Below are 19,879 nucleotides of genomic sequence, written 5' to 3'. Positions count from 1 at the left end.
ACAATAATGTGACCATCATGTGAAGTAGGGAGCTGTATGGTATCTCCCTGTTCCAAAATAATAAGAGTTACAGTCTTTCCTACAGGAATCTACAATCATAGTTTTTTGATAATAGTCAAAGAAGAGGCCTAACAAAATGCCTCCACGACCATCATCCGGTGAATTATGGGCATGCACCTAATGCCACTAAAAATACTAGTAGAATGTCTTCTACCTAATGGTATGATAGTGACTTTAGAATGCCTCCGTGAGGCCACCTTGTTAAATATTAAACATGAACTCTTTAAAGAAGCTAGAAAGTACCCTCTCTATCAGCTCCTTCAAGACAAATCATCTTACAATTTTGTAAGTGTTACTTGTTCTGTTTCAAGCAAAGGGGGGTGCTATTGCTTGATACAGGCAGATAAGCTCCACGGAAAGGGTTTCGTGCAGATTACTTTAATTCATCAGGCATTCTCTAAACATTAACTCAGTTACTGGAGAGATTCTTCTGAAGCACATTTCATAATCTGACCCCAACACGTAGGTGAAAAGAGGTAGTATCTCCCATGTTAAAGGAGCTGCAATTCATAAAAACCCCTCTGGCCTGTGGCTGGAATTCATAAAAACCTTGCTGGCCTGCACGTAGCCAGTAATCCCAGATAGCCAATCAGAAGTCCCTCCCAGTGGCCAATCCGAAACACAGATATGACCAGGTAACTTAAAACTACATTACCCAAAAGGCTATCCCTTAAAGGGACAGTTCTTAATTCCTAAAATAGCTATTTACTCTGACCAGCACACTCTCCACCTGGAATTATAAAATTTCCACTATTAACTATCAACTAAAATAAACAAAGGCATAGCATCAATCAATGTGACTATGAGGTAAACACAAAATATGCCTAGCTCAAGGTTCAATCTTCAAGTTTGGTCTTCCTTAACAGCAGTACCAGGTCAGTGATCGGCCTGGTGTAAAGTCTTTTAACGAAAGTTTGAGTCACGACATGACTCTTGTGGCTTCACAATTTGGACTTCAACTTGGCGAACTAGTCCATCAGAGCTGGGTAGAACTTGGTGCACAAGCCCTATGGGCCACGAGTTCCGATGCACGTCCTTGTCTCTCAACAATACAAGGTCTTCTTCGAGGTTAGGCTCTTTGGTCTTCCATTTGTGGCAATCCTGTAGGGTAGACAAGTATTCTTGCTTCCAGCGCTTCCAGAAAGTGTTGGCGAGCAGTTGAACTTGTTTCCATTGTTGTTTATACATGTCTTTGGGAACAAAGTTCCCTAATGGTGCTGGCCAGTCGCCTGTCTTCTGGGTTAGCAAGGTGGCCGGGGTGAGGATAGTTGGATTTTCAGGATCCGAGGAAACTGGAACCAAAGGTCGAGCGTTGATGATAGCTGCCACTTCTGTCACGAGGGTGGTGAGAATCTCATGCATCAGCGTGGGTGTCTTTGTCAACATGGAATCCAGGATTTTGTGGGCTATGCCGATATGCGTTCCCATGCTCCTCCCATGAGGGATGCATGGGGTGGATTAAATGTCCATACACGGTTTTAGGCCTTTAGATATTCGTCAATTACTGAATCAAGGCAAGTGCCTTTGTCAATCTGTAATTCCTTGCAGGCTCCTACAAAGTTAGTTCCGCGGTCAGAGTTAAATACCTTAACTGGGCCTCTATAGGCTTGGAACCTTCTTAGAGCGTTGATGAAGCAGGAGGTGTCCATGGATTTGATGACTTCAATGTGAACGGCTCAAATGCTAAGACATGTGAAGAGGACGGCCCAACGTTTGCTGTTAACTTGACCACCTCTGGTCCGACAAACAGTCATGGACCAAGGGCCAAAGACGGCTAGGCCTACGTTGGTAAATGGCGGTCCGGGACTAAGGCGCTTGGGTGGCAGGTCAGCCATCAACTGGTGTTGTGTCGCACCCCGTTGTTTGTTGTTTGCAACAATGCAGGCACCTGTACAAATCGGTAGCGATGCACCTTTTGGCTCCCATGATCCAGAGTCCAGCAGCTCTAATGGCACCTTCTGTGAAGTGCCGGCCTTGATGGTGGACAGTTTCGCGGTAGTGTTGGACCAGGAGGTTCGTTACATGTTGACGAGCGGGAAGGATGACAAGGTGCTTGATGTTTGGGGCCATTTTAGTCTTATCTAGATGCCCCCTACTCGAAGTAAGTCATGGCTATCAAGGAACAGGTTCAACTTCAGCAGTGAACTAGACCCCAGGATCAGCTTCTTAGCTTTCAGACACTCGAATATTACTGGGTATGCATCTTGTTGCACACTTCGTAGAATCCTTCTCTCAGCTTGGAAATAGCCGTCTGAGAAGCTTATCTCACGATGCAGGAAATGGATGATCCTGCTATGCAGGAAATGGATGATCACTGCTATGAGGTCTCCATCTGGAGAAGCGTTCAAACCATTCCCGTTCTAGGGAATGGTTAAGGGGTGGTTTCTCTTGTTTCCTTGATTACTGTTGATAAGCAGATAGCCTGGACAGTCATTTTCTTGTCCTGTCTGAGCGATTTGCTGGGTGCCTGAAGTCGAACGTCGGCATCCTTGATCTGGGTCTAGAAGCTCATAGTGTTCTGGTCTCTGGACGAGGTTGTCTAGACGAGCCAAGAACTCAGGACCCTTTAGCCAGATCGATTCTGCCAACTGTGATGCAGGAATGGACCGCATAGCCTGGTCCGCAGGGTTCTGATCTGTTGGCACATACTGCCACTGCTCAGGACTTGAAGATCTTCTAATCCTTTCCACTCTATTGCTTACATAAACGTAGAAGCGTCTGCTTTGGTTATGAATGTAGCCCAACACCACTTTACTGTCTGTATAGAAGGTGGTGGATCGTAGCTCAAGGTCTATCATTTTCGTTATCAGATCTGCAAGTTCTACAGCCAATATGGCACCGCAGAGTTCCAACCTTGGTGTGGTGTGACCTTGTTGTGGTGCTAGTTTCGCCTTTCCCATGACGAAACCAATGTGCATGTCACTCTCCCCGCCGTGGACTCTGATGTATCCTACAGCTGCAATTGCCTTTGTTGATGCATCTGAGAAGACATGCAATTCTTTCTTTGGTGTGGCGGCAGGTGAAATGGAGACATACATGCGCTGCACGCAGACACTTTGGAGACAACTTAGGGATGCACGCCACGTCTCCCAGTCTTGCTTCTGTTCTGGCAGAAGTGGCTCATCCCAGTCTGTGGTGCTTTGGGAGAGCGCATGCAGAAGGAGCCTCCCTTGGACCGTTACCAGTGCGGCAAACCCTAGAGGGTCGAACAGGCTATTCACTGTTGACAGAACTCCTCTTCTTGTGAAGACGGTGTTCTGTGCCGGAGCTCTAAAGGTAAAGCCATCTTTCTTCAAGTCCCAACACAGACCGAGACTGTGTTGGATAAGAGGGACATTAATGCCAAAATCGAGGTCCTGTAATCCCTTAGCGTGGTCTTCAGGATTGAAGGCTTCCAACACTTCTTCACTATTGGATGCAATTTTGTGCAGCCTCCATGTAGATGCAGTTCTATTGAGGACCACACGCTGAGTATGGCCAGTCAGCCAGCTACGAATCCATCTGGTGGTGATGGTGTTTAATCCACATTTTTCTATCTTATCGAGAAGTAGGTTGTGATCTACTTTATCAAATGCCTTACTGAAGTCCAAGTAAATTATATCCACAGCATTCCTCTGATCCACTAATTTTGTCACTTGGTCAAAGAATGCAATAAGGTTTGTCTGGCATAATCTGTTTTTGACAAACCCATGTTGGCTTTTAGTAATGACTTTGTTTGCCTCTAGGTGTTTGGTTATTCATTGCTTATCTTTTCCAGAATCTTCCCAGGTATTGAGGTCAGGCTGATAGGTCTGTAATTTCCTGGATCCATTTTTTTTTCCTTTTTTGAAGATGGGAACTACATCAACTCTTTTCCAGTCCTCTGGTAGTTCCCCAGTGCTCCAGGATCTTTGAAAAATATAGTTCAGTGGTTCTGAAATCACATCTGCCAGTTTCTTGAGAACCTTGAGGTGTAATCCATCTGGTCCTGGTGATTTGAACTCGTCTACGCTGAACAGGTGCTCACTTACCATTTTCTTGCCTATCTTAACTTGTGTTTCTATTCTGTTTTTTATGGCACTATTTTTGATAGGTTGGTCTGTTTTTTCCCTTTGTGTAAAGACAGATGCAAAAAAATGAATTAAATAGTTCTGCTTTCTCCCTGTTGCTTGTCACCTTCTTGCCACTTTCACCCACTAATGGATCAATCATTTCCTTCACTTTTTTCTTGTTTTTTGCATGTTGACAGAAGCTTTTTTTGTTATTTTTGACTTTGGTCACAAGTCTTAGCTTTCCTCACTTCATCTTTGCAGGCTCAGGCTATTTGCTGATATTCTGACTTAGTTATGTGCCCCTCTTTCCAGTTTCTATACTTGTCCTTTTTATCTTTCAATTTATCAGAGTGTTGTTTATGCAGCCATGCTGGTTTCTTTTAAGAGCTGTTATTTTTCCTCTTTGTTGGTATCGTGCTAGACTGGGCTTTTATTATCTCACTTTTCAAAATTTCCCAAGCTTCTTGATTAAACTGCAACCTTCTTTCTAAAGCAGTTGCCATGTTGTTTATCCCCGGCTTGGACTGAACCATGATGAAGACTTTTCTTCCAACACTTCATTGTGGGCACCTGGAAGTGCCCTCTCCCCTTTTAAAAATACCGTGGATGACGGTAGTACCTGTTGCTAGCTCGATGCAAACGACATAAAATGTCCTGAGTTGCCCTCAGAAAAACACTTGGCTTCTTTATCCGTCCTGAGTTGCCCTCAGAAAAACACTTGGCTTCTTTACCCGGCAGCTAAGCCAGAATTCATTCCGGAATGTTATTGCATCAAGGAGCGAAGAAGCAAATCGTCCGCCCGCTGTTCCGCAGGACGTCCCGGCCACGAATTGGTGGGCCGGGAAAGGCGCTTGTTTTTTTAGCCAGACCCGACTGGCGCTGCAGCGCCTGGCGAAGCGGCAAATGGCCCCTCCCAGGCCCAGCCGGTCGCTGCTCGCAGTGGCTGCAGCGGTCGGCTGTCTTACTAGTCCGCGGCGCTCCCTCGCTCCCTTTGAGAGGCAGACAGGTACCGCCCTCTCGCTCGCAGTCCCGGCGGCACATGGGGAGATGCTGCTCGGCTGCGCCCGGTTAATGTCGGGGAGGGGGCTTCGCTTCTTGCGCTCGCCGCCACCGCCGCCGCCTCTCTCTTGGTCCATCTGAGCCATGTCCGCCAGAGGTGAGTGAACATCTGGGTCGGGACAGGAGATTGGATCGACCTCTTCAGCCAGCGAACGCTTCGAGAAAAGGCCAACTCTCCGCCTCTTTCGCCTCTTCCTCCCTGGGCCGCTAGTTGCATTCGTGTTATCGCTTTTCTCCCTCTCTCGCCCCCCCCCCCCGCCTCCTTCCCCTGCAATAGGCACCTGCCGTGCATCAGAACTTCGCTCTGCCTCGCCTTTCATCGGGCATTTTGCTCGATCTTCGGAGGGAGGGGAAGAAGAGCTGCGCTTGAGAGATCCTTTAGTGGCCGTTTGCGTTACACCGCAGCTCCCTTCTAAGTAGTTCTTCTCGGAGCCCGCGTTGCTTTCTGCTTAAGCGGCTCTGGCTAAAGCGCTGCAGCACCGGCCTCCGCGGACGGAGCGGCTCTTGGAGGCCCCTGAGAGGGGAGGGAGCAGAAGCAACGGCGCCGGGCGAAGGCGCTCGGCTTCCGACTTCCGGGCTCCGTAGCCGAAGGCCGGCGCGGGTGGGTGTTTGCCTCCGTCAGTGCCACGGTGTCTCCTGCGGCAGGCAGAGCTGGGCAGCCCGACTTGCTTGGGTAGCCGATCTGATCCCCGCTGCCCGGTCAGCCGCATGCAGCCCTCACCCTGGAGCGGAGGCGGCGGATCGAAGAGTTCTCCAGATCCTCCCGTCAGCGGCTACTCCAGTCCAGGGACAAGATGTTCTCCAAGTTCACCTCCATCCTGCAGCACGCCGTGGAAGCGGTAAGGACACCGGCAGCGCCCGCCACGCAAGGCCGGGGCTTACCTCGGGCCTAAGCTGGGGAAAACTCATTTTTCAGGGCCTTCTCGGTTTGCCTCTCCTGGTTCAACCGCCTTCGTCTTTCTGCTTCAGGTCACCTAATCATTTTAACTTATTTAATTTTTCCTGTTGGGGAAGAAGGGGGGGATCCCACCCGGATTCGGATGGTAAAGTAGGATAGAAGAACTTGATATAATCCTCGCTTCCTTTTTTCCTTCTAGTCCCTAATTGAATTCAGCTACATAGCTCAGTTTCCCTTCTTTACTTGTCCATTTTTTTAAAAACATTTTTTAGTTTTCTTCAATTATGGTTCTGGGCCTGGGCTACAGGAAGGACAAACAAATAGACAAATGTTTATGTTAAAACAAAAAGTGTAGCCAAATAAAAACTAGCTAAAAGGCTGGGATATTCGGTTTGCAATAAAAGACAATTAGACAATTAAAATGGGTGTAGTGCTATTTTTGGATCACGGGAAGCCTTTAGGACAATAGCAAAACAGACCTTTCCACAAAATACAGCTTGTGTTATATGTGAGTCTTCCCATTTTCATTTTCAGAGGGGGGCTTTGTTTCTCCAGTGCAGGATGTGCTTTGAAGAGAGGACCTGATCTGTTATCAGATCACCCGATCCTTGATTTTAAAGATGTTCCCCCAGGGAGCAAAAGTGTAGAGATGTGGGAGTTTGATGGCTCACACAGAGGCGTAGTGTGGGGGGTGCAGGGGGGGCCGGCCGCACCGGGCGCAACATCTGGGAGGGCGCGCTCGCACTCGCAGCTCTCTGCCCCTGCCTGTGCGAATCCGATCCGAGCCGCCGGGTCGCCGCCCACTGTGGAGGGGGGGCGCAAATTACTTGCCTTGCCCCGGGTGCTGACAACCCACGCTACGCCACTGGGCTCCCATCTGGCTCCTTTATACCATCTGCTTATAAAAACCTAGGAGATTGTTGGCAGGAATAAGATTATTTGAACTTTGACGATCGATCCATTGAAGTTCTGTGCTGGACATGGAGGAGACAAAGTCCCCTGTTGCATATTCAGCAAGAAATCAAAAAGATGACATCATAAGCATAGATTGGTTCAGGGCTTCAACACAACTGTGCCATGTATGATTACGAAGCATAGGTTCTTCATATACTTTAATTATTGATAGATCCATTATGTGCCATCAGGTCATTTTTAACTCCTAGTAACCACATCGATAGATTTTTCTCTAAGACAATCTATCTCTAATCTGCTTGTTCATGTTTCCTAAAGATGTACTCATCATCTCTGTAACTCTGTAAGTTTATTTTGCTTCTGTTCATCCTCTTCTTTAGTTTCTATCTTTCCCAGCATAAGAGTATTTCTGGAGAGCTGGGTCTTTGCATAATGTGTCCGAAATAGGATAATTTGAGCCTAATGATTTGGGTCTCAAGAACTCTGGATTGGTTTGTTCAATGATCTATTAGTTTGTTTTCTTGGCTGTTTATGATATTCTTAGAAGTCTTCTTCAACATCAAAGTAGAAAAGCATCAACACTCTGCCTATCCTATTTCTTTAAAGTGCAACTTTCACTTCCACAGAGTGACACAGGGAATAACATAGCTTGCATAATTCTGATCTTTGTAGATATAGACACATAATGGCATTTGAATATCTTTTCCAAGGCATTCATTAGCTGCTCTGCTAGATGCTAAGTTTATGGCATATTTAATCATAGGAGTCAACTAAGCTAGTAGAAAGGGTGGAACGAAAGTAGCATATTACTAGTAAAGCAGAGTTTTTATAAGCATACTGTATATTTTTCATATAAGAGCCTGGCACAAGTGGAATTGCATCCTTGTCACACTGAAAAATTGACAATAAAAATTAATTATAACCTTTATGTGCCTTTAACCAGAAAGTTGTATTAAACTTGGTAGGACTTTTTGCTAACAAGATTTTGATTAAGACTGTATACTAGGACAGCGGTTCCCAATCTTTTTGGCACCATGGACTGGTTTCGTGGAAGACAATTTTTCCACTGACTGAGGTGGATTTCAGTTTCACTTGCTTACCTGCCATTCACCTCCAGCTGTGCATCCCGGTATCTAACAGATCATGGATTGGTATCACTTTACAAAGTATAGATTCAAGTATAGTAGGCCCTAAAGAAATATGAGTTGACATAAGGGGGAGTTGTGTGACACCCGCATGCATTGAAAACTTGTCATAGGATCCACACAAGTTATTCCTGCAATTAATCTATGCTGAACACATAGTATCATCTGTTCCTCTACAAGGGAAAGGTACACACATGCGCGCGCATGTGCGCATACACACACACACACTAATATAAGTATGCTTTCTGTGAGTACATTGAATCCCAGCCCAATTATATAGATCAAGGAATTATTTTTGCTACAAGAACTGAAACATGAATTTTATGTTGCAAACAGCACAAATTCCTTTATGTATATGTATATATACTGTATATATACCTATGTATATATATAATTTTTAAAGTTTTAAAAAAGATAAAACAAATTCAAATTAATAAAAAGTAAGGAAGAGGAAAGAAAAAGAAATCAAAGGGAAAACTAAAACTGCAAGGAAGGGAGAAAAAAAGATAAAAAGAAATAGCTTCTGATAATAAACTATAAATTTACCTCTCACTCTAAGGTTACAGCCTGACTCATGGTTCAGTACACTTCAAATGCTGCAGAGCATTTTTCTGTTTGGATGCCACATGTATTTAAGAAGTCGCATATTTCTAAAATACTTAAAGTAATTGTCTTTTGAGTCAATTTATGTGCTCTGAATAATTGCAGGTTGTCCATGGTTTCTCATATCTGCGATTGATAGAGCTCAAACCTTAGTATATGTAAAGCTTTTAATGTATCCTTAGTTTTGACCTTGTACTTTGTTACTTTAGGAAAGCAAAGAATGACAGATGGACTTTTGTAGTTACATACAAATATTCACAATGTATTTTCACAATGTCTGTTTATTTGCTCCTTCTCCTGGTGGAATTCTCAGTTGTGCCATTGAATGCCAGTGCTATGATCAAGAATCTCCTATTCTGAGATCATAAAAGAACAGTAGAGCAGGGGTCCCCAACCTTGGCAACTTTAAGACCTGTGGACTTCCACTCCCAGAATTCCCCAGCCAGCATGGCTGGCTGGGGAATTCTGGGAGTTGAAGTCCACAGGTCTTAAAGTTGCCAAAGTTGGAGACCCCTGCAGTAGAGAGCAGAAAAACTAATATGACCCAAAAAGGTGCAAATGGAGCATTTATGTATATCACCAGCCAACTAAATTCAATCTGAAGAACAGACCACCTGAAGCCCTATCAGTCTGACCCAGTGATATCCACCGTGACTGAGGGAAGAAGGAGGTATATTGTATAGACAATAGCTATGGAAGGAAGAGAAATAAAGTTCTCAGGGGAAGAGGATAATTGTAGGGTCTGGAACATAACTTTTCAGTTCCTATAGATTCAAGATCTTGCTATACACGACTTTGATATTCACAATTTTACCATGGAACAGAAAATGCAGACCCCTTATTTGTACAAATTACATTTGTAATTAGTGTATATGTTATTTGCATTAATCTGTTAAATCATACATCTTATGCATTACTTAGAAAGACTGGTGTATTGGGGCTGTTAATACTAGGGGTAGGGAATGGTATTGCTGTTTATTGTCCAGATCATAACAGTTGGTACATACATACATACATATTTGCAAGACCGCCTCCTACCACATACCTCCCTTCGATCAGTCCGCTCCCACAGAGAGGGCCTCCTTAGGGTGCCGTCGGCCAGTCAATGCCGGCTGGCGACCCCCAGGGGGAGAGCCTTCTCTGTGGCAGCTCCTGCCCTCTGGAATGACCTACCCCCCGACCTACGTACAACTGCGGACCTGCGCCTTTTTCGCCGATCCCTGAAAACCCATCTATTTCGTGCGGCTGGCCTGGCATAGTCTTAATTTGGTTTTAGTATAGGTTTTTATATGGGGTATTTTAGAGCAGGCCTTTATTTATTTAATTTGATTTTAGAATAGATATTTATTGTGATTTTTATTATCGCCTATTCACCGCCCTGAGTCCCGTAAGGGAGATAAGGCGGTATACAAATCTAAATAAACAAACAAAACAAACAAACATTTCTCAGTGCATAGTAAATAAAATTTATGATCCATATGCAAAGATTGATTTTATTTTATGTTTTTACAAAGCAAGCCCCAAAGGAATTATTGTAGAAATGATTGATTTTAGAGCATCAATCCAATTAACAGGTATTTTTTTATCAGAGTAGTAAAACTCAAATTATTAAATAGTATGGGTTTCTAATATAAGTGCTAGCTGAATTTACAAAGTTTTACATACTTTTAATTTTTTTGTGTTCATTCAGAGTTTGCTGAATGAGCAAAAAAAGAAGAAGAAGCAGCTAATTTTGTGGCTCATTAAAATCACTAGCAGGATTCACATATGCTAAGCCTGAAGAGCCACAACAATTTGAATTGTTGGACATTTTTGGTATTTTGGATTTTGAAAAAATAATTCTGGTATTGAATAAGTCACAAATGGACTTTTTTTTATTGATGGCACAATGGCTGCTATAGTAGTATTGCCAACCACAAAGGAAAAACATAAAGTAAGCACTGACGGGTGCAAAATAAGTGAGAAAAAATACACAGGCATATCCAGAACTATATCATAATATAATTTGTATGGTTTGATTTCCAGAAAGTAAGATCTTACCCATTGTAGTTGAGAATTTGTTTCCTATTAAAGTTAAGCCAAGAAACTAATTACTAGGCAGCAATTTAAGGAAAGCAGGATTTAAAGCCTTGGGGTAATGATGATTTCAGATCATATTTATTATAGTATAAGATTGGGTGTAGGAGGAAATTATGCTAAATTAAACAGGATGTTTTTAGTTGAAATAAAATACAGTGATAAGCATGGAATGTGCAGACAAAAGTTTGCACGTATTTCTCATTTAAATAGATCATTTAAAAATATATATTATAAAATATATATTATAAACTAGCTTCAGTTTATTTTATATATTTTACAAAAATTGGGATATGTGCAAAAATTCCAATTTAAATACTAAATTCTAGATTGATATTCATAGTTTCTGTAATATTTGGGAATTAAAACTACAGTTTTATATTTTGAAATGTGCTGGTTTACTAGCTCAAATTGATAATAAGAATATGTCCGGACCTAGATTTAAAGATTAATATTGATAACTCATCTTTATCTTTTTTTACATACATGTCCATAAATATATACAGCATGTTATATTTTCTCAATCTCAGTTCTTTACAAGTCATTCCATTAGATTGCTGCCAAGATCTGGTGCCACTTAGTGTCATTTTGGGGATGTCAGGTTTTGGCATGGTATGATATTAAATCAGTCATGTTAAAAAATTAGAAATGTTTATTTATGCATTTATAATACTTATAGACCACAGATGTCAAACTCACCGTATCACGTGATGTGTCGTGACATATCGTGACTTTTTTCGCATTGCTGGAGCTGGAGTGAGTGCGGCCTCCGCATGATGCAACTGGCTTGTGGGCCGGCAGTTTGACACCCCTATTATAGACTATTCTAGTTCTGAACCAACCCTGAGCAGTGTACAATTTTTGGTGTGGCTCCCTATTTCGAGACAAGACAAGAGAGCCAGTGGCAATTCTCTGAGCAAAGATGGAGGTTGTGTGGGAGGCACTATTTCCGGTGGGGGCAGAAGTGGAGAAAAAGAAAGGATACGGGCTTCTGGAAGGCGCAGTACACACTTTGCAACTTGTGTTCCAAGCACTTCTGGTAAACCAGCCTGCAAGCTTCAGCAAGGGCTGAAGAAAAAAAGTTTAGCATCAGTAGAAGCTACCCATAAGTCCTTTGCTCATTTTCGGCCCAGCCTTCCCCCTGTAAAGGGAGCAAAATTCAGTGGGACTGCTCTACCTGCAGTGAACTCCAATCAATAAGAAGGAAAATGGCACACAATGACAATCAATCAAAGAGAGGTGCATGAGAACTTTCCCCAGCTACTCAGCTTGCTTATCCATGTGTGTATGACAGCAGATAAGTGTTTGAATTGGGCATTGCAGAGTAGAAAGCAATTTGTTCACCAAACAAAAAATCTCTTATCAGCCACAGACCCTGTTTTATGTTTTGTATCTTTTCCTCTAGTGAAAGCTCAGTCTTTTATTCTCAAATACCAACCAAGAAAAGCACTAGTAAGGTCTGGGAAAGGAAGGTAAGCCACATGATAAAGTAGAGGGCTTGGCCAATCAGAAAAAGCTCTTAAGACACTTGAGATGTTCAATACATTAAAAGTTAAATGGCTAAGCCCTCCCTTCCATCATATGGTTCACCTCCCCATTGGCCAGATAGGTTGTGGAGTGGGTAGTCTTGTAAAAACAAAGGAGTTCTCTGGCATGTGTGGCAGAGGCAATATTAGCAACCATGGAGGAGGGTGTGTTGCAGGCATAGGCTTTTGTTGCAGGCATAGGTTTGTAAGCTTTGATCATGGCAGTCCTAATCAGGGACCCATCTGCCTGAAGAACTGCTGGCCCTGGATGCCACTCTTAAATATCCCAGTGCCAACAGCATTTATGGCAGTGCCTGGGCATCTTTGTGAATGGACATCCTTGCAGGCCACTTTTCCAGGAATACTTGCAGCACAACTACACAGTGTGTATTGCATAGTCCAGAAGCCCTAATATCTCCACTTCTTCAAGCATTGCCACCACTCCAGGCCTAGTTAGCTCTCTTCAACAAATGAGTTCCATTGTTCTGCTGACCTTACCGCATGTATCTCAAAGCTTTACCATCACCCACCACTACCTGGATCCTGGGCCATTAGCAGGGTGAAGAAGATAGCCAAGGGCAGCTGTGAACAGAGGTATATGGTGGAGTGTGGAATACCAAAAGGGCAGAGATGGGGAAGGGGATATAGGCAGGTATGTGGAGTTGAAGCACCCCTTCTATAAGTGCAGGCGGGCCCAAATTTTGATAATGTGACAGCAAGGGTACTTAAGTGCTTGTAATCCTGGGACTAGCCATAAGTCCATTTTTTCAACACTGTTGTAACTTCAAATGGTCACAGAACCAAAGATCGTAAGTCTTGTTAGGGTCCTTGTCATATTGCTTTTTTTTGTTGTTATAATTTTTCCTTTTAACTTTTCCCCTAAATAAAATCAGAATAAAATTTTATAAGTAAAAGTAAAAAAGTAAAAAAGATAATATACATAGTTCTATGGATCATTTTTTTCAGAATTATGTAACCTGATTTAATGACAGCTGTATTTTATATCATTGTCCTGTTGAACAATGTATCTGTCAAGTATATTTTGTGACAAATTCATAAGTAAATTGCAGAGATGTTTAGAGGAATATAAAATACATATTTTGAAGAAAATATCTTCCACTTGTTTGTATTTTTTCAGCTTGCACCTTCCCTTCCATTGCAAGAGGACTTTGTTTATCATTGGAAGGCAATTACCCATTATTACATAGAAACATCAGGTAAGACAAAATTCTTTGTTGTCACTTAAAAGTAGTGATCTAAAATAATCTTCTTCAATTTATTGTCCTTCAGCAATTCAGTGGATGGGAATTGTAGTTCTGCACATATGGCATATACAGAATCAGATCCAAGGAATAATAAAATAAAGGGAAATCTAGTTGATGACCTCTAGATGGTGTACTTGGCAACACTTCTGAAACACATTTGTGATGTTAGAAGTCCAGAGGTTCAGCTGTTGCAAGTTGTTCTTGTGACTTTGACTTTCTTTACCTTGAAATACCATTTATTTGTAGAAAGTTGCATAAGAGGAAATGGAGTAAACTTTCCATTGGCTTATTTATAATGTAACCGTTTCCTTAGATGAAATTGTATCTCCATTGCTTTTAATGTTCTGAGATAAATAAATACCACTTAGGCTTCAGTTAATTTTTACACCAATAGTATAAATGGTTTGTTTGCTTTTATTCATGGCTTAAATATATTTTATATTGAGATTTAATATCGGAAAATATGTGTAATTAGTAATATCGAAGATGATATATAACTGACTTTTTTCCCAAGCACTTTTTGCAAGAGTTTTCTGTCCTTTTTTACAAAATATCATGAACCATTTGCTTTAATAAGCTAATTCCAACAGATATGCACCAATTTCAGTGGTTAATAAAAATAACACATACATTTGCGTTTTCTATTCTATCAACATGAGAAAATTTAAAAGTAAATAAAAAGAATATTTGCTATATTGTAAGTTATTATACCATGCTAATGAAGCTGGATCTTAATGTAAATGCTTTCTGTAGATGACAAAGCTCCTGTGACTGATACCAATATTCCATCACATCTGGAGCAGATGTTGGACATTTTAGTTCAAGAAGAAAATGAAAGGGAATTTGGGGAAACAGGGCCTTGTATGGAATATCTGCTACATCACAAAATCTTGGAAACATTATACACCTTGGGCAAGGCTGATGTAAGTATATCAGGTTTTATCAATAAAGGCCAGATTTTATGATTGGATGTAATTGTATTTATTTAACACATATTAAATCTTCCATGTTCTTCCAGTCTTGTTGAACAAAAACTGATGTGTTGGAAATGATATTTTAGGATAATTTAGGAAGAGATATTGCTACTAAGAGTTAGAATCATGCATAAACACATGACATACTGTATGTGAAAGTCTCGCAAGTTGGGCAGATTGAAAACTATTGAATGCTGAATTGGTTTGTTCCTGAGTTATTCAAGCCTATTTTCTCCTGCCCAGTTTATCTTAGTCTTTACTGAAATTATCAATTCATGATTGATCTGAATTGTAAATCTCATCAAACTGTGCAGTATTGCTTTAAAGGCAAATCACCATCCTTTCCATGATGTTAACTTTCATTGTAGCTCCCCCTCCCATGTGTGAGATTGCTGCTGGGAAAGTGTCAGCATACATGGCCTCGTCTAACAGTTTTAGGGCCACAAATGATAATTACATTTTCAATTGTTGTTGTTTGTCCATCGATTTCGATGAAGACCTTGACATCTTATGGGCAAGATGTCAAGACTTGCGCGTGGATTGGATTAAAGTGAGGGAGAGGTGCGCATAGTCAGCCTCACTCTCTCTTCCCAGATTCCATCTTGTTCCAATGGCAGGACAAAAGTCGAGACAGTTGGAGATGGGCTGGGCGCAGTGGTTGACCAGGGCATCTTTCGTGTCTTGCCGTGCTCTCAGCGTACCACATCGCTTGCAGAAACTGCCTTTGGTCCCCACCTGACACTCAGCTCTCACCTGTGGCTCCTAGTAGCTGTAACATGCGCAGCGGCCACACCCTGGGCAACAGCTTCGACAGGCTGGCCAAACCAGGTTGAGAGTAGCTGTTGTATCTTCGACATTCGGTGAGCAAGGGTTTTGTCTATCCCAAGCATGTGAAGACAGACTCTGGCGGATTGAGCGGATGAGACCTATTCAAATAGGACCAACGATCATGAAGATATTTTCAATAAGTCATACCTAAACCATATTGGTTGCTTTTCATCCAACCAATGCAACCATGCCTATGCACTCATGTATCACTGTTAGTTTAAAATGCTAGTATGATGTACAAAAAAGGTCTGGGCTGAGATTAATTCAGGTGGTAAAATGTGATTCAGAGTCCACATGGGCAAGCACATAGCACCTGCTGGAAATCTTTAAAGAAACTGTCAACAATCATAGTAAGATATATTTATTTTAAGGTATTTCCAATAGGTACTACATGTTTGACTCTGCTGTGTAAGGTGTATTATGAAAATTCAATTTTCTTAAATACTGTAATTGTGTTCTGTTTGTTATAAAATATATTCTTGTTATAAAAATAATTTTGTATTCTGTTAAGTATTTGTTGCCACCTTTCAATCAAAATAGAACTCAGAAGAGCTCAATACTGTACAAGTTAAAAAATAAATCTCTATGTAATATCAGAAGCTTGTCAACTAAAGCTACACATATAAAAATATTGAAAATAATTGTTTTCATCAGTTTCCATATAGTTTTTAATTTTTGCTCATTTTTTTCCTAGTGTCCTCCAGGCATGAAACAGCAGGTTTTATCTTTTTATACTAAACTTCTGGGAAGAATACAGCAACCTCTTCTTCCACACATAAATGTACACCGACCTGTACAGGTATTGGATTAATTTTAAAAATGGTACATTTTAAAATACATTCTTTTTGATTATTAAATATATTTGTTTTCTTATTTTAAGGACATCTAAGAGTATTTCTACAAAAGAATCAGTGGAAATTGTTACTTTTTTAAAAAATCTGATTTAAAAAATATTTCTGTAATTTTTCAACAGAAATTAATAAGACTCTGTGGCGAAGTTCTTGCAACACCTACAGAAAATGAAGAAATCCAGTTTCTCTGCACAGTATGTTCAAAATTGAAACAAGATCCATACCTGGTTAATTTTTTTCTTGAAGTAAGTTAATCCATTGCTGATTGTGCTTTTATTACTGAAAAGCCTGTTTAAGTGTTGAAAAGTCAGTTCTTCTTAAGAGAGTCTTTTCAATTTTGCACAAAATTGTGCGTCACTAGCAGACACAATACTTTTATAAATATAATATTTAATGAATTATTTAAGCCTTGTTAAGCATACTTTTCCATTTTTTTACAAATAATAAATTCATATTTATTCATAAATCCAGCATAGCCTTTTACTTTACTTTTGTACCCTAACATTCCTTGTAATATATATTTGTAGTACTTTTATTATCTTGAAGCAATTTAAACTGAGTTGCTTCCTAATTCACAGATTCCTTGGATAGAAATCTTTAGAAAGGTTGGATTTGCATGGAAAAACAATACTAGATTAATGTGTACTCATAATTTTCTCTTGATTTCAAAGGTTTTGCTGTTTTGTTGGTAAGCCACTCAGAGTTGTTTAAGATGGGCAGCCATATAAATCTTTTAAATAAATAAAATTGAACCTTAAGGCACTTGAGCTTAATCATTAGGGACTAGGATTATGTCAGCAATCCCATTGCTATAAGAGAATTTCTTCATCAAACTAGAAATAACAGCCTTCCAATCACTTTTGGAGCACATATTCACTTGATCCAGGTTATTGAAGATTGTGTATTCCTCAGTAGAAAAAATTGCTTTCATCTCTCAGCCCACCTTTCATCATCCAGATCCAACACAGCCTTTTGTCATAGGGACTGATGCCTATGATGTAGCCCTGGGAATGCTGTTGCTCATGGCAGATACATTCCTTCATCCTATTCTCTTGTGGGTGCTACTTATCAAACTTATCACAGTTGAAAAAATGTGTACCATCTTGGAAAAAGAACTGTTAGCAACTGAAGCCACATGTGAAACTTGGTGATATCTGCTGTAAGAGGCCATACACCTTGACCATCAGCATCTTCAGACAACCAGGAAGCTGAACCAAAGACAAATCCAGTAGTTGCTGTTCTTCTGTTTTAATTTTAAAATTACTTATATACCTAGCAGCCCAAACAAACATACCAATGCCCATTCCAGGAAGCCATAATATAAAAAAATCAGACATCAACTCTCAGCTGCTACTACTATATCTCCCCCCAAAAATTGTTACTTCCAATGTTCCACTGTATTTACTTCAGGAACTACAAGAACAGCCATGCCTTACCTGCTACTGCCCAGGCCTATTGGAAGGAAATTGAAGCTATATATGTAATAACCTCCCCCATGGTATTGGATCAAAATGTCTTATTCTTTCAAGGTTGAGTTCTTGTTGGAGCCTTGCAGGTTACTGTTCTGCATCTATGTCATGACAGCCCACCAGCAGAGCGTTTTGGTCCATTTAAGACTTAGCAGTAGATGGCTAGAGATTTCTGGTGGCCACATTACAGGACAGAAGTAGAGCAATATGTTGTTTCATGCCCAGTTTGCTGCTGGTCAAAGAATGTTCCAAGAAAGCCAGTTCTCTGGTGCTATGTAACTTACCATCAAGACAATTGAACTAAATTTCTGGCTTCAGAGGAATGTGCCTAAAACAGTGAACATCACATCTCTATACAAATAACATTCTTATTAATTATGGTTTCCATCTTTGTTTTTTCCCCCTCTGGATTCCCCTACTTAATCAATTACATCTGCAATTAATGCTTGCAGGAACTGAAGGCAATCCACCAAATCCTTCAGGTATGGAAAGCAAAAGAAAATAAAAATAAACATTTTGCTGATCAATATCAATAACCTGCAGCTGCCTCATTAATTGGAGACTAATTAAAGCTATGAATCACCCAGTAACCTATCATGTTAAACTACCTGCATCAAATAAAGTATACCATGTCTTCCATAGATCATTGTTGGCAGTTGGTGCTCCAATGTCTCATTGTTCAAATCCTCTGCCTCCACTACCTATCATGATAAATGATGAGCCCAAGTATGAGGTGGCACATATTTTGGACTCCAATAAGTATCAACACTGATTACATTGCTTGATGGACTACAAGAGAAATGGCCCAGAAGAATGGTGGTGAGGATGCATTCCAAGTTCATGCTCCACCTCTGATATGTCACTTCCATAATACTTCCAGAAGCATAAGTTTACAGCTGAGGTTGGATGGAGTTCTGGGGAGGAAGATAGTGCCATGACCCAAGGACTCAGACTCTTTAAGAAGCTGCTCTAACTGAACATGTGGACTATCAACCTCAGGAGACTCTTGTCAGGAGTCACCTGAGGCTGATCAAACACAGGCACCATGGGAATGGCTGGAGCTATCAGCTTCACCTTCCAAGTTCTCAGATTCAGAGAGTAAAGCAGAGAACAGAGTACAGGTGCTCAATGAGGCTTCTTGTCAAACAAGGGAGTAACGCTCTTGATTAAAGATAGCTGTCTGCAGCCTAATTTAAAAGGCAGCTTTATCTGTTACTTTATTAGAGACAACTGTCTGATTTCTTCCTTTGGCATATCATTCTTGTGAATCTTCCTCATGAAACTCTGACCTTGGAGTGGCTGACAAACCTAACTCTCTGAACTTTGGACTGGATTTTAATTACTCTTCTGCATGTTCCTGTTAAACGCAAAATTGCTCAGACAAGATTTCTTTTCCAGAGGTTGTTTTGATTTACATTCTTTTCCTTGACTGCCGTTATCTATTCTGCCTTGAGTAAATTGCTATTTTTACCAGCAACTGTGTGAGAGTTTTAAACTGTAATGGTATGTGGGAATGACCTTGGAAAACAGGGAAGAGGTATTGCCTAGGGAATGATGAGATAAAAGATGGTGTAACTCTCAACTGCATAATATGTACAGAAGGAGAGACGCAAAAGGGAATCTTCCTAACTTTTCAGGCTATTGAAAGAGACAGCAGGAGGTTTTCATTATCAGACTTGCAAGATTCTATTAATGTAGCCTAAGGTAGAATTAGATCATTTGGTTGTATTTCCAGTCTGGCCTACCTGGAAAGGCTGACCTAAACCAAAGAGGACAATTTCATCCTTGAGAGGTGCTGAACAGAATTATTCTAGTGAAACAGAATTAGTGATGGAGATTCATCTCTTTTATCATAATTTTGCTAAATGCTTTTGAGAAAAGTATTGCTACACAGACTTGGACATACAATTATAACACTTATGGAAGACATTTTAGAGCGCTGCCAATTTGGTGTTTTGGGAATAGTTCCAGTTAGTGTGCACTGAAATTCCTCACAATGTACAGCTTGATTCTGTTGTGGCTAATAAATACTAATTAGATGCATAAAATTACTAATAAAATGGTGAGATCATTTTCAAGGACACAGAAGGACAGCTTATGCTGAAGAAGACTCCTCCACTAATTCCAAGTATATATGAACACTAAGGTATTTGAGACAGGTAGTTGGTTAGTTTTAAGTGTT

The 19,879-nt window shown here is 40.9% G+C and overlaps 1 protein-coding gene across 1 annotated transcript in view; it reads left to right on the top strand.

Annotated features, from left to right (window-relative positions):
• The first annotated feature begins 5,784 nt into the window (after positions 1–5,784).
• FAM160B1 (family with sequence similarity 160 member B1) overlaps positions 5,785–19,879 on the top strand; it is a 34,001-nt gene continuing 19,906 nt past the window's right edge. The window contains exons 1-5 of the mRNA XM_015815817.1: positions 5,785–5,989; positions 13,449–13,527; positions 14,329–14,498; positions 16,072–16,176; positions 16,351–16,473. Of these exons, the coding sequence (XP_015671303.1) occupies positions 5,945–5,989; positions 13,449–13,527; positions 14,329–14,498; positions 16,072–16,176; positions 16,351–16,473 (522 nt within the window). The 5' untranslated portion in view covers positions 5,785–5,944. The remainder of the gene's footprint in view (positions 5,990–13,448; positions 13,528–14,328; positions 14,499–16,071; positions 16,177–16,350; positions 16,474–19,879) is intronic.

This window comes from Protobothrops mucrosquamatus, unplaced genomic scaffold (assembly GCF_001527695.2).
Source record: "Protobothrops mucrosquamatus isolate PMUCROS unplaced genomic scaffold, P.Mucros_1.0 scaffold378, whole genome shotgun sequence".
NCBI lineage: Eukaryota > Metazoa > Chordata > Lepidosauria > Squamata > Viperidae > Protobothrops > Protobothrops mucrosquamatus.
Note: the sequence above shows the minus strand (reverse complement) of the source record. Positions and strands in the feature narration are given on the sequence as shown.